The sequence below is a fragment of the Artemia franciscana genome, chromosome 1, assembly GCF_032884065.1.
Source record: "Artemia franciscana chromosome 1, ASM3288406v1, whole genome shotgun sequence".
NCBI lineage: Eukaryota > Metazoa > Arthropoda > Branchiopoda > Anostraca > Artemiidae > Artemia > Artemia franciscana.
This window is the reverse complement of record NC_088863.1, coordinates 7271818-7286809: the sequence shown is the minus strand read 5'-3', so window position 1 is coordinate 7286809 and position 14992 is coordinate 7271818. Positions and strand designations below refer to the sequence as shown.

At 37.0% G+C, this 14992-nt stretch overlaps 1 protein-coding gene across 1 annotated transcript in view; it reads right to left on the bottom strand.

The window, feature by feature from the left end:
* LOC136024960 (tonsoku-like protein) overlaps positions 1-14992 on the bottom strand; it is a 175443-nt gene that overhangs the window by 69277 nt on the left and 91174 nt on the right. Inside the window, exons 9-11 of the mRNA XM_065700566.1 lie at positions 14164-14349; positions 6180-6427; positions 3062-3188 (exon numbers count right to left, since the gene is read on the bottom strand). Of these exons, the coding sequence (XP_065556638.1) occupies positions 3062-3188; positions 6180-6427; positions 14164-14349 (561 nt within the window). The remainder of the gene's footprint in view (positions 1-3061; positions 3189-6179; positions 6428-14163; positions 14350-14992) is intronic.

Here is a 14992-nt window from a genome sequence, read left to right as displayed (position 1 = left end):
AAATTGTGTTGAGCGTTTAAACATCGAATCGGTTCAAATTTACGGCACTCTATCGATACTTGAGACCCCATAGCACAGGAGTAGGGTTGTAGAGCACCCAGATTTAACAAGGTTTTTTTTTATTCCTCTCCCCCCAATTAATCTCTGCGAGTCAGCTTTTTCAGTCTTACGCATGCTATGATGGCAAAAGTTAGGTTATGTTAATTTAGGTTAGGTTAAATTTGGTTATGCATGTCAGACCTGTCATCATCAAACCTTGCATTAAACTGAAAAAGTTGACTGGCAACGCTGACATTCACGGTAACATACATATACATACAACTGTTAATGGAGCGACGTAAGGAGCGAAGCGGCTCAATAGTAACCGAAACTTTAAATACAGAATTTTGATACCAATAGATATATCAAAAGAATTGACTTATTATGCTGATTCCAAACATGTCAATTCTATTAAACTTAGTGTTACTCATCAAAGCTACAAGCCCGAAAAAATTTGCCTGATTTTTGAAAAATAGGGAAACACCCCCTAAAAGTCAAAGATACTTAATAGAAATCACACCATCAGATTCAACGTATCAGAAAACCCTGTTGTAGAAGTTTCAAGCTCCTATCTGCAAAAATGTGGAATTTTGTATTTTTTGCAAGAAAAAAGGTCACGGATTGGTGTTTTTCCAGGGTTGATCGTATCGATTCAGATGTACTAGAATTTTGGGAGAGAGCTATGATCCAAAACTAAAAGTTTTAGTGCCCTTTTTTAAGTGACAAAAAAGATTGGAGGGCAACTGGGCCCCCACCCAAGCGATTTCTATTCCCAAAACCGTCCGATAAAAATTTTGAGATAGTCATTTTCTTCACTGTAGTTGAAAGGCACAATAACTGTGCCTTTGGAGATAAAATGACCCCCCTCCAGCCACTGGGGAAAGATCTTTATGTAATAAAATTTGCCCATTGTTTGCTTTAGTATTTGTTATTGGCAAGTATGCATACATTGACGAATTTTCTGCTAGGAGATTTTCTATGGAGATGGAAGTTTCCAGGGGTTGAACTTTTCAGGGGGAAATTTTTATTGGAGGAATTTGCCAGAGCTCCTATTCGAATTTTTTTTTTACATGTCTTGCTTTCTCTTTGCTGACTCAATTTTACGCCTTGAGATGCTAAGGGAAACTGTGCGGGGTAATTTTTCACCAGGACTAAATTGTCTAGAGCAGCGGTTCCCAACCGATTTTGCACCATGTCCCACCTCGGCATTTCTAAAATCCCGATACCTCCCTCGTGGTGCTTAAACTGTGTTACCCAAAATATAACGCGTAATCACCTGAAGGAAGTTTAAAAGGCCATTAACTTTTTACCATTATTCGAGTTGTCCTCTCGGTGCATTTTATGGAAATGCATTTTTTTTGTGCAACACCTTTCATAAAATGCATGACGTCATTCCAATACTATCATGTATCTGTTTTGTTCTTTAAATGTATGTAAATGTGACGTCATTTACATAAAAAATGTATTTTTTAATTATGGCTCTAGAGTATTGTCAGTCGAAGGGCCCAACAGAATTCCCATGCCCAGCCAGTAAGGCGTGAGTCCGATGTTTGGAATCATGGGTCTAGAGGATATTTCTATGAGAATGGGGATTTTTTCTAGGAGGTGGAGCCAAATTTCCTGGCATTATTTAAAAAAAACAACAAGAAATGAAATTAAAATAAGAAGTTTTTTCAATTAAAAGTAAGCAGCAGCGTTAAAACTTAAAACGACCAGATATTATTACGTATATGAGGGGTGTTGCCTCCTCCTCAGCACCTCGCTCTTTACGCTAAAGTTCAAATTTTGTCCCAATTCTTCAACAACTAGTCCTGAAACACAAGGGTTGATTAACTAGAGTATTAAGAGTTCCTTCTTGAAAGTACTAGTAAACTTACGAAAAGTACGAAAGTACTAATAAAAATCGAAGTGCTGAGGAGGCGGTAATACTCCTCATGTTCGTAATCCTCAGCACCTCGCTCTTTACGCTAAAGTTCAGATTTTGTCCCATTTCTTCAAGAACTAGTCCTGAAGCACAAGGCTCGATTAATTAGAACATTAAGAGTTCTTTTTGAAAGTACTAGTAAACTTACGAAAAGTACAAAAGTACTAGTAAAAACCGAAGTGCTCAGGAGGCGGTAATACTCCTCATGTTCGTAATAAGTATTGTTCGTTTTAAGTTTTAACGTTACTCCTCACTTTCAGTTGAAAGAGCTAGTTTTTCTTATTTAACATGTGGATCGGACTGCCTCATGACTTTCTGACCTAGTACCACAAAAAAAAGGGTTTTTGGGCGCCCATTTTAGCCATTTCTATTCGTCTTTTTAATATAAAAAAGGTTTATCCTTTTTTCGATTGCCAATATGAACTCTGTTGTTAGTAATATTTTTTTTTTATCATCAGGAATCCTTCAGTCGTTTAGTATTTAAATGGTTGGAAAGTCTACCATTTTGGCTGATGATAGTTATTTTTTTTGTTATCGGCAGAAAAGATAAAACTTTTTGTTGTTGAAACCATCAAAATGGAATGTTTCTCCATGGAATCCACTGGGTAGTAACTTGGCATCTTTCATTTTCGCAAAATGCTACCATCACCTTTGCCTTGCTACATGACATTTAAGTTTTTTTTAACTATGTCGAGCGGTCGAATATAAAATCGGTTCAAATTCACGGTACCTTTTCGATATTCAAGATCCGAGATCACAGGAGTATGCTTGTAGAGCATCCAGATTTAACGGGACAGTTTCTGTCTGGGAACAGCCCCTTTCATATACGGAGTAATTTCTGTTCGTTTTAAGTTTTAATGGCGTTTCTTACTTTCAGTTAAAAAAAACTTTTCTTTTTATTTAATGCAGGAGTTAGTACAGAGGCTCATCAGTAATTTCTAAGATCAATTCAAAAAGAAAAAAAAAGAAAACATGTTATGATATCCATAAAAAACAAAATTGTCATGCAGAGCAAAAGAGAATATTCATTTATAAACTAGAAAGCAAAACAAAATCAAAAAGAGAAAAATAAGAAGGAGAAACTTTAAGGGGCAATACCTTTAATCATATCTTTTAATAGCTCTTCTTCAAAATCCATCATCTCTTGTCTTGTGTAGTTATCGAAATCATCAGACTCCTCCTTTCTCAGCCTACAATTTCTGAAATAATCCAAAGGTGTTTCTCCCTATAATAAATTCGAATTGTTAATTTGAACTATGAGGAGAGTTTCAATGAGGAGAGTTGTCATGGCAAGGAAAGTTTCTCCCAAAGTTTTACCCCTTCTGCAAATGCTTAAAATCTGTTTTTAAAAACGGACAGCATGGTCGACACACCTACAGAATACTAGGGTCTCAAATCATGCAAATGGCCAAATGCTTTTTTTTGCTTTATCGTATTTTTGTTTGATCGTGCTTTCTCAATTTACACTTTTTCAACTAGTTCAAAGGCGTCACTCCTTATAAGAAACCCGGATTGTTAATTCTTTGATGAGGAAGAAAGACAAAGTTGTTATACCACGATATGGTTAGCCTATAGGCTTAAGAAGACCACTGTGGTTAGACATACTATGCAACACTAGTGGAGCAAATGAAAAATTGTCAAGCATCAATCCCAGAAGGGCAAATGTTGCTCCTCTAGAAATACTAGAGGAAAAAATGTCAAGTACTTAAATTAGAGGAGCAAATAGTACGCGAAACTAGTGGAGCAAATGAGAAAGTGTCAAACGTCAATTCCAGAGGGGCAAATGTTGCTCCTCTAGCAATACTAGAGGAGAAAATGTCAAGTACATAAACTAGAGGAGCAAATACTACACAACACTAGTGGAGCAAATGAGAAATTGTCGAAAGGCAATCGCAGAGGGGCAAATATTACTCTTCTAGCGATACTAGAGGAGAAAAAGTCAAGTACATAAACTAGAGGTGCAAATGCTACACGACACTAGTGGAGCAAATGAGAAATTGTCAAACGTCAATTCCAGAGGGGCAAATGTTGCTCCTCTAGAAATACTAGAGGAGAAAATGCCAAGTACATACACTAGAGGAGCAAATAATACACGAAACTAGTGGAGCAAATGAGAAATTGTCAAACGTTAATTCCAGAGGGGCAAATGTTGCTCCTCTAGCAATACTAGAGGAGAAAATGTCAAGTATATACACTAGAGGAGCAAATACTACCCGACACTAGAGGAGCAAATGAGAAATTGTCAAACGTTAATTCCAGAGGGGCAAATGTTGCTCCTCTAGCAATACTAGAGGAGAAAATGTCATGTATATACACTAGAGGAGCAAATACTACACGACACTAGAGGAGCAAATGAGAAATTGTCAAACGTTAATTCCAGAGGGGCAAATGTTGCTCCTCTAGCAATACTAGAGGAGAAAATGTCAAGTATATACACTAGAGGAGCAAATACTACCCGACACTAGAGGAGCAAATGAGAAATTGTCAAACGTTAATTCCAGAGGGGCAAATGTTGCTCCTCTAGCAATACTAGAGGAGAAAATGTCAAGTACATACACTAGAGGAGCAAATAATACACGAAACTAGTGGAGCAAATGAGAAATTGTCAAACGTCAATCGCAGAGGGGCAAATATTGCTTTTCTAGCAATACTAAAGAAGAAAATGTCAGGTGCATAGACTAGAGGAGCAAATACTACGCAACACTAATGAAGCAAATGAGAAATTGTCAAACGTCAATTCCAGAGGGGCAAATGTTGCTCCTCTAGCAATACTAGAGGAGAAAATGTCAAGTACATAAACTAGAGGAGCAAATACTACACGACACTAGTGGAGCAAATGAGAAATTGTCAAACGTCAATCGCAGAGGGGCAAATATTGCTCTTCTAGCAATACTAAAGGATAAAATATCAGGAACATAAACTAGAAGAGCAAATACTACACAACAATAGTGAAGCAAATGAGAAATTGTCAAATGTATATCGCATAGGGGCAAATATTGCTCTTCTAGCAATATTAGAGGTGAAAATGTCAAGTAAACAAACTAGAGGAACAAATACTACACACCACTAGTGGAGTAAATGAGAAATTACCACACGTCAATCGCAGAGAGGCAAACATTGCTCTTCTAGCAATACTAAAGGATAAAATTTCAGGAACATAAACTAGAAGAGCAAATACTACACAACACTTGTGAAGCAAATGAGAAATTGTCAAATGTAAATCGCATAGGGGCAAATACTGCTCTTCTAGCAATATTAGAGGTGAAAATGTCAAGTATATAAACTAGAGGAACAAATTCTACATGCCACTAGTTGAGTAAATGAGAAATTATCACACGTCAATTGCAGAGGGGCAAATATTGCTCTTCTAGTAATACTAAAGAAGAAAATCTCAGGTAAATAAACTAGAGGAGCAAATACTACGCAACACTAGTGAAGCAAATGAGAAATTGTCAAACATCTATTCTAGAGGGGAAATGTTGCTCCTCTAGCAATACTAGAGGTGAAAATGTCAAACACATAAACTAGAGGAGCAAATACTACACGACACTAATGGAACAAATGGGAAATTGTGAAACGTTAATCGCAGAGGGGCAAATATTGCTCTTTTAGCAATAATAAAGGAGAAAATGCCAGGTACATCAACTAGAGGAGCGAACACTACACAACACTAGTGAAGCAAATGAGAAACTATCAAACCTCAATTCCAGAGGGGCAAATATTGCTCCTCTAGCAATACCAGAGGAAAAAATGTCAAGGACAGAAACTAGAGGAGCAAATACTACACGACACTAGTGGAGCAAATGAGAAATTGTCAAACGTCAATCGCAGAGGGACTAATATTGCTCTTCTAACAACACTAGAGGAGAAAATGTCAAGTAAATAAACTAGAGGAGCAAATACTACGCAACATTAGTGAAGCAAATGAAAAATTGTCCAACGTCAATTCCAGAGGGGTAAATGTTGCTCCACTAGCAATACTATAGATGCAAATGTCAAGTACACACACACTCATATTCTCACGTTTAATAGCAACAGCAACGCTATAGATGGTAAAAGTTAAACTGGTTCCTGCCTTTGGCTCAGTTAACTTTTGAGCAGTTTTCAATTGTTTATAAATAATAAGTAAAAGGCAAAAAACAGAATAAAGAAAAAGAGAGTAAAGAAATAAAATATGAAGAAATTTTTTTTTAGAAAACCAGCGTTACATTTTTACCTTCTCTGTCTTTGCCAAAATATTCGCCCCCTTTTTGATCATCAGTTTCATTACATCAATATGGCCTTCAAGAGCAGCGTCATGGAGAGGGCTCATCCCTTCGGTGACATATTTGAAAACTTCCACCCCTGTCTTGGACATATCTGCACCGTGCTTCAGCAAATAATCAACTACCTCAATATTCCCTCCCAAAGCCGCTTCGTGAAGTGGTGTCCAGCCACCATTGTCATATGCATTTATATCAGCACCTATAATATGAATCATGTAAAGCGCTTGGACAAAATAAGTATAAAGATGCACAGAAAAACTTCACGCTTTTGTGATTGTTACTAATAAATTGAGGTGAAATTGCAATGAGTATCAATTCAGAGTTCAAGGTGAATGCATCTATCTTAAAATCGGATATTTATTGACGAAATCAAACGAGTAAGCTTTCTCAGTGATCTTATGGATATTGAATTTTAATCCCAGTGAAGCTAGCAGGATTTTGAAAAATTTGGCAAAAGACCGGTTTTACTTAAAACTTGTCTGACTGGTTTACTCCAATTCCATTGCTGAATAAAAAGATAAAAAAGGAATTAATTAAAACTTTGATTGATCGATATTTCTGAAGGAGAAAGAGAGAAAAGAGTAAATAAAGAGAGAGTTTTTAACTTTGGGAACAGTTTTCTTGTCGCAAGGGCCGTTGTACCTGCCGGGAGTGGATTCTCCCTTAAATTGCGGAAATCAGGTAGCAAGAAACTACGCTTCCATCGTTTATTATTTAATTTCCATCGCTCATGATTTAATTTGCATTTAAGATTGCGATCACTGTGAGCCGCATTCAATTGATTCATTGTGCATTTCACTGTGAGCGCGCTATAGTTAGTTAACATGCCCGGAGGTGATGAGGACAATTTGCATTATTCTCCGGTGTTAAATTTTGTTCAGCAAAATGTTGAAAAAGGAATTGATGATGAGATGATTAAGAAGTTTGGTACAGAATTTTTTGTCATCGATGATATTGTGAATGCGAAGAAATGGCCTGGGTCCAAGCTGTATCCAGATGCTTTATTTCAGAAGCGAACTGGATTGAAAGCGCCACTAAGTCATTTAGAAGATATACTGGATTTTATCAAGAAGGGCAATACAGATGATTTCGACATCCCGGTATTTTGTATATTAAGCCCTAGTGAAGTCCCATTGATACCAGCTACAGCTTATTCTGCTCTCTTTTCGGGAGTGAACGAGGTGCGTATCCAGTTAAAGACAATTTCTAATCAGTTTGAGGCGTTTTCCAACCATTTCCCGCCATTACCACAGCCTGGAGCCAGTGTCTCGAAACCTGCCGATAACCACTCTATTATTGTTGTCTCTAAATTGCCACCATCTATTAGAGATCCGAAAAGCCGCAAAGACTTTATCGACCAATTAAGTGGTCATGATTCGGTTGCTAGTATCCGGCCGGTGGGAGACAAACTGTTCGTGAACATTGAAAAATCGGTAGCTTCTGATTTCTACGAGTCTGTGAAGTCTGTAGTCTCGGGTATTGGCACGAAGATTCTGCAGAAACGTTACCTCGGAATAATAAAAGGAGTCCCGCTGTCATTTAATGTTTCCGAATTCAAAATGCACTCAGTAGTCGTTGACGCAAACTAAATTGGTTTGTCCCAAACTATAAAGCTAGACTTTTCCTATTCGTTTGCAAAACGTGACGCTATGAAGAATGGAGTAAAAATCAGTTACGAGATTTTCAGAATTTACGACTTCGTAAGTGTACTGTGATGTTGCTTTAAGTGCAGGTCTCCTGATCACTTTATCAACGATTGTACCAATCAGGTGGAAAAATGTGCGCGCTGCGCCGAAAATCACATTTTTTTGAAAGATGCGCCCTGTACAAATAGCCCTAAATGTGCAAGCTGCGGCGATTCTCACACGTCATATAGTCTATTATGTCCGTTGATCAAGTCTCGTATTGCGACCGCTGTGAAAAAATGATGTCGCAAAAGTTCTCGGTTATTTCGTACAATATAAATGGAACACGTCAAAAAGAGCACATCATTGACGAACTTTCGAGCAACTAAGACATCGTTTGTCTTCAAGAGCATCTTTTATCTTCAGATAATACCAACTTGCTGAAACGGAGTGAAAACCATATTACTTTTGTGAGTGCTGCAAGATCTACGTTTGGTAGACCTTCCGGAGGCCTCACCTGTATGCTGAGACGTAGCTCCTTCTCATCCACGACGCCTGCGCTGTTCCATAGTGACGAAAACCTCTTGGCCGTACGAATTGCCGATTTAATACTTATTAATGTGTACTTTCCTTGTGATCATAAGTCGGTTCAATCACTGAATAAGTTTGCCAAGACCTGTATTGCTTTGAAAAAAGTGACAGAATCCGCATCATCTCTCGGCTACCAATTTGTTATCGCCGGCGATTTTGATGCTGATTTATTGAATTCAAATATTCGGTCTGATATGGTTTTCGAGTCTTTATCTGAGTTTAAACTAGTGGATAAGAATCGTCTGTTTTCTTACATCCATCATTCTGGGATCCTTACTAATATTGATCATGTTCTTTGCTCTCCTAATTTATCTGTTTCGACTGTTTCTGTACATGAAATAGAAAGCGATATAGACCACCTACCAATTTCCTTCATGCTTCGTATTTCTCTGTCGCAAGATAGTTCTACTAGACGTGGGAATCGTAATTGGTTTACCAGGCAAAATTGGAATAAGGCTAATTGGGCTCTTTATATTTCTACCCTTACAGCTTTTTTGTCTAGGATAAAAGTTCCTTTTCAGCTACTTCAGGTTGGATCTAAATTTGTAAATGATAAGAATTTTCTGAATAAATATTATTTTGATATTATATCATGCATGAAGGAAGCTGAGAGGGTGGCTGTTCCCGAAGAAAGTGTTAAATTTAATGTGCGGAAGCCTGAATGGTAATGAGATCCGGGTCTAAAATTAGTGAAAAATAAAGCCAAATTTTGGCTAGGTATTTGGGTTTCTTGCGAACGACCACGTAGCGGTGTAGTATTTCAGCTTAAACAGAAAACTAAATTGGAGTATAAAAAGTTTTTTCTGTTTGCAAAATATAAAATTTGCAAATTCCCGTCAAGTAATTTAGATTGGAAAAATGTGGTAAATTCAAATAAAATCGATGACTCTTCGTCAACAAGTAGCCCAATTACTCCTGCTGCTTGGTGCAAATATTACGACCATATTTTCAACACTATAAACCATTTTGTTCATGCTACTTTTATGAGGTTTCTTATTTCTGCACTTCCCATATCACTCCGCCAGAACCAGATCCTCCCAGTTAATTTAGTTTCGGTGGCACAAGCTATAAAGAAGCTTAAGTCTAGCTCTATTGATTGTGATGGTAAATGTTAATTGTCCAGCTCTAGTCCAACATTTACAACTTCTGTTTCAAATGTGCTTATGCACCTCGGTTGTGCCTGAAAGTTTTTTATGCGGAACAGTTACTTCGACCATGAAAAGAGGAAAGATTCCGACTTAGTGTGCATCTTACAGGCTAATAACGGTTTCCTGCAATATAAGCAAAATTTTTCAGTATCTTCTTCTCCCATCAGTTAACTCTTCGGCATATTTTGGTGAAAATCAGATTGGGTTTTCAGCTGGGGTAGGTTTCCAGCAGGCTCATCGAGTTTTGGCTAATGTTCTTACTGAGGCTACTAAAAAGGGATTCGAGTAACATTTATGTGCTTTGGGTCTCTCCAAAGCCTTTGACACTGTTACGCATTCCCAAGCTATCTTTTCCCTTTTCAGTAACGGTATCAACAAATCGGTAATTTTTCTTCTTAGATATTGGTATTCAAACTCCTTTTTGTGGATTAAAACGGATATGAGGGTTTCAGATAGTCAAATTCCAGTACGACGTGGGGTCCGGCAAGGTGCTGTCCTCTCCCCCTCTATTTTCAAACTTTTGTATATCATCTGTCCTTTCCTCTATCCCATCTACTTGCATCCTTAATTCTGTAAATATTTCTTATCTTGCCTATGCGGATGATATTCTTTTGATCAGTAGGACTAAAAAAAGGGCTCTCTTTGTCTGTTTCAACAGTAGCATCTAAACTTCATGCGATTGGACTTTCTCTTAATCGTTCATAGTGTGAAAATCTTTCATAGTCATAGTGTGAAAAAAAATCGTTCATAGTGTGAATAGTAATATCACTACTCATCTAATCTGTGGATCTTTTTCTATCCCGTCGGTTTCTTCATTTCGGTGACTGGGAATTAATGTTAAAACATTAAAATCTTTACGGACTCCTGCTGTTGCTGATTGCAAGAAGAAAATCCAATTAAATTACTCTAAAATTGTTGCTAACCGAGGTAGGTACAATAGAAAGTCTCTTGCTAAATTACACTCGGTTTTTACAGATCATCCGGTTTTGTTTCTTTCTGGTATTTACCCTATTTTTCATAAAAAAGATATCAGTTCAATTCGTTCTTATTATTTCCGGTTTTCCCGTTTTCAATCTTATCTGTCTCCATGGTATAGGAATAGGAGCCTCATATCTGTTTATAGTTTCCCGGATATCGGGTCGAAGCTCACGGAGCTTGCTGGCAAAATACCCCAGTCTACTTATAAGTATCTGCCCGCCCACAGAGGCCTTACTCGTTTGCTTTAGTTTCTTGTTCTTTCTGTTTTGTGTAGTGTTTGTTATGTTTCTTTTATTGATACTCCGCTTTGATGTTTTGTAGCGGGTCATAAATAAATTATTATTATTATTAATGCCTCTGCACAACTTTGTTTTTTAATTTCGTGGATTCTTTTTTAGGTGAAAGGATAATTCTTTCTGCATATTCAATCAGAAACGAGAGAAAATAAACCTGACAATCTTAGCTTGATATATGAGCAACCCTAGCCGAATGAATGTCAAACTGGACTTGCAATACTATGTCCTTTGGGATGCAGATTCCAATCCCGATGTTTTCAAGACACGAGTCCTGAGTTGGGGTGTGGTATAGCTCAGAAAATTCAATCACACGAGGTGTGGAAGCAATTGGGTCCGACCCACAGCAAGTTACAAGCAGCTGCTCTGATTAAACCTCGGGCCTCATATTAAAAAGAAGACACAATATTATTTTTCCTTTAGGCTTTTTATTGATTTCAGAATATTTTTAATTAGTTATTTTTAATTTCTGATTCAAATTCTGTTTTTATTACTATTACTAAAATTATTTATTTGTATTTTTATTTGAAATTTTGAATTATTTATAATCGAATTAATTAACTATTTGATTTAATAGTTAAGCAGTTACAAGGAATTTCGCAAGACGGCACACCCTCATATATCTTTCTCCAAGTAAAAAATGTTGTTTTTATTTGTACATTTGCGTTGCAAGAGCAACACTTTGGTTTTGTTGTGTTTTTTTTCTAGGATCCTGATTTCAGCTTATCCCTAGAAAGTTGTAAGAGTCTAACCTCTGCGGTTTTTACGGAAAGTGTGGACCTTACGCCGGATTGATGAATATGACTTTGCATTTTGGAAAGCTTCGTCGAACTCTTCCCTAGGGCCAAAAAGGATGGTTTTCGCTTGTGTTTCTACCCATTTCTGTTCGTGATTTTAGCTGAGTTTATCATTCGGTTTTGCGTACTTGGGATTGCGGTAGAGAAATGGTATCAGATGTGCCTCTGAAACTTTAAAAGTTCTCTCATTGCTAAAGAAATTATGAATTTATCCTTTGCTCCTTTCTAAGTAATGACGTAAGAAACTTTGCCTATGGCAAAAGGTCAGCTTCTGAACTAAGATAGATAGATTTTTTTTTCGACGGCAGTCGATGACTCTTGATGAGCTGATCAAAGTATATGTCATCCATTTTTTGGTAGAAAAATTCCTTCATGAGGTATACCAATTTGAAAGTTTAAAGGGGTTGATATCTTCAGTAGTAAGGTACACACTGAAACCAAAAATAGGCCGATACCAATTGTGAGACATATAGGGGACTTTTAAGCAACAGTCAGCTGTTAGCTCATAATCATCTTCGGCAATGAGGGGTTCGCATCTTTTGCGGGTTGGTGTCCCTATTATTTGTTTCCCGTGTATTTGTTGATAAGACCAACTGGGTTCCAGTGGTAAAACATGCAGGGGACTTGTAAGTAATAATCGGCTCTTAGGCTACAATCATCTTCAGTGATGAGGGGTTTGCAACTTTTGGTAGTAACAATGAGGAGTTTACAACTTTTACGAGTTGGTGTACCTATATATTTATTTTACAATTCAGCGTTTAATCGAAGCGAGGAAGCAAAACCAAATTGTTGCTCTCGCAACACATTACTCGGCGAAGCCGAACAAAGGTTACTGCAACATCTCATGTTGCCCATGCAACGTAGATCTAATTTCCTTTACCTCCTTTATTTTATTTGTATTCGGGAAATGTAAAATATAAAAGTTAGCACAGTTCAGTCATTACAATACGAAAACAATTAATTATAATTCGTAACAGTGAAAGCTTAGTAAAATTTATTAAAATCAAATTAATGGATTACTGTTTAGTCTTGTTGTGATTGGGCATTGGATTTACGACGCTTCTTGACTACTAAGGTCTTTATATGGGCCCTACAGTGTGTCGTTACAGCCGGGACATTTGTGAATGTTAAAAATAAATCTTTAAATTAAACTTAAAACTACCATCAGATCTAGGAGGACAAAAAAAACAACAAAACAATTATATGGTTGCAGTGGTAGCTGCAGCCTAGTAATGGATATTTTAAGGACCTTGGGCCAGAAAGTAGACAAATAAAAGAAGTGTGTAGTGTTTATGGTACTTTACATTGACGCATACAATGTGCTTTTCAGCCTTAAGGTAAGAAATTCTGGAAAACCTTGCAATTTATTTCATCAAATATCAAATACTGCTTTCCCCTTTTCTTTGCACTATGATTGCCAATTCAGTCCTCAAAACAGCAAAAAGTTGTCGGTTATTATGTTTCCAGCATTTGCATCTTCTTTTTTTTCGGTTACTGGCATAGAAAATAATTTGAGTATATTTTTTGGACCTTTTCAAATATTAAGATCTGCTTAGAGGCTCTGTAGGTATTGTCCAGCTTCTTATCTGGTTATCTGTTTCAAACTTTTTCGGTTTCAGACCAATGGTCCACATAGCACAGGTACCGATCTCGTGATTCATTGCCTTCAACCAGGAGTGCAATGTGTGGTTGGGGGCAAATCATCCGACAGTTATAGGATTTTCCCTCAGATTTTTTCAGAGACAGATTTAAAGCTGGGTCGACTCTGCCTGAGCTTAGGGTCACACGGATAACCCCCGTTAGAAACCAAATTATCTGCGACACGGGGACTCGCAACCCAGTCCTTAATGACACATGATTTAAAGTCTAGGTGCTTACCACTCGGCTTAGTTACCCTATTAACTAAAGATAATTGCTTGAAAAATTGTTGCTGGCGTGGGAATTGAACTTAAGAGCCCAAGACTAATCGAGGGAACCCACCCTGGGCCAACAGGGTCATCTAACGGTCTTTCATAGCTTTTTATTGTGGGTTTAAGTATTAATCAAATAGTTTATAGTAATAACTTAATGCGTTATACGTTCTATTGGGTAATGAAATAATAATACTATTTACCAGTTGAGTTTATTTATATTCAGTTGAAAACTCTCAAATTCGTTGACTATTTAACTTTCAAATTGATTGATTAGCTTTTTCGTTTTTGAAAAGTTAGTCTTTAAAAAAACTAGTAATTTGATTGCTATAATTAAGCATTTTATGGGTATATTTTGATTAAATGGGGTATCAGCTCTACAAGTGCATGCTACTTGGCAGTTTTCACATTTCTCGGCATATTTTTGTGTGAAAATATCATTTTTACACATAAAAACACTTTTTGCTCAACAAAACAGAAGCTGTGCTGCTAAAGTGTCGGCAGTTTTTAGAATTTTGTCAAATTTTGCAACTGGCAGCTTTGGAATATTTCGCATACCTGGGCGCATGCAAAAAAAAAAAAAAAATTCCCACCTGCCATGACCAAAGTCTTGACTTTCTTGATATTTCCCTCTCTTGCAGCCTTATGCAGAGGTGTCTCTCCTCGTTCATCTTTCTTTGACATTGTTGACAAATAAGTGCGCCGAGTTCTTAAGCCCCTACCTCTCGAGTGGTAAGCATTTTCTTCAACATCCTCAGGCTTTGTTTCTTCTCCCTCTTCTAAAAAAAAATGAACAAACTAGAAATGAAAACACTATAGACAGAATCTGTAATCTCAAAGCCTGGCCATATGTAACGTTACATCTCCCATCGTTCATTTTTCTTTGACATTGCTGACGCATAAGTGCACCGAGTTCTTAAGCCCCTAGCCCTCGAGTAGTAAGAATTTTTTCAACATCGTCAGGCTTTATTTCTTCTCCCTCTTCAAAAAAAAGAAAAGATGAATAAACTAGAAATAAAAACACTATAGACAGAACCTGTAATCTCAAAGCCTGTCCATATGTAACGTTAACATATCCCAAACCAACATCTTCCTCCATGAAAAATTCTTTAACATGCAGATTGTAATAAAACAAGCGCCCTCATTGGTTAAAAAGATAAATTATGACCCACCTAGTTTTTTCCGTGTGCAAGAGAGGAAAGTGTTAGGTTTTGTGTCATCAAAATCTTTTTGACTAATTATCAATAATTAGCTCAACTTTAGCCTTTTTTGAATTTACAAAACCAAGAAAAATTTTACTTTTTTTCACAAAACCAGAGAAAATTTATATTTTTATACGAAGATATTACCAAGGGTCACTGTTGTTACTGCATTCTTTTACAAATCCTGCAAAACTTAAATTATATTATGATAAGCCTCGGA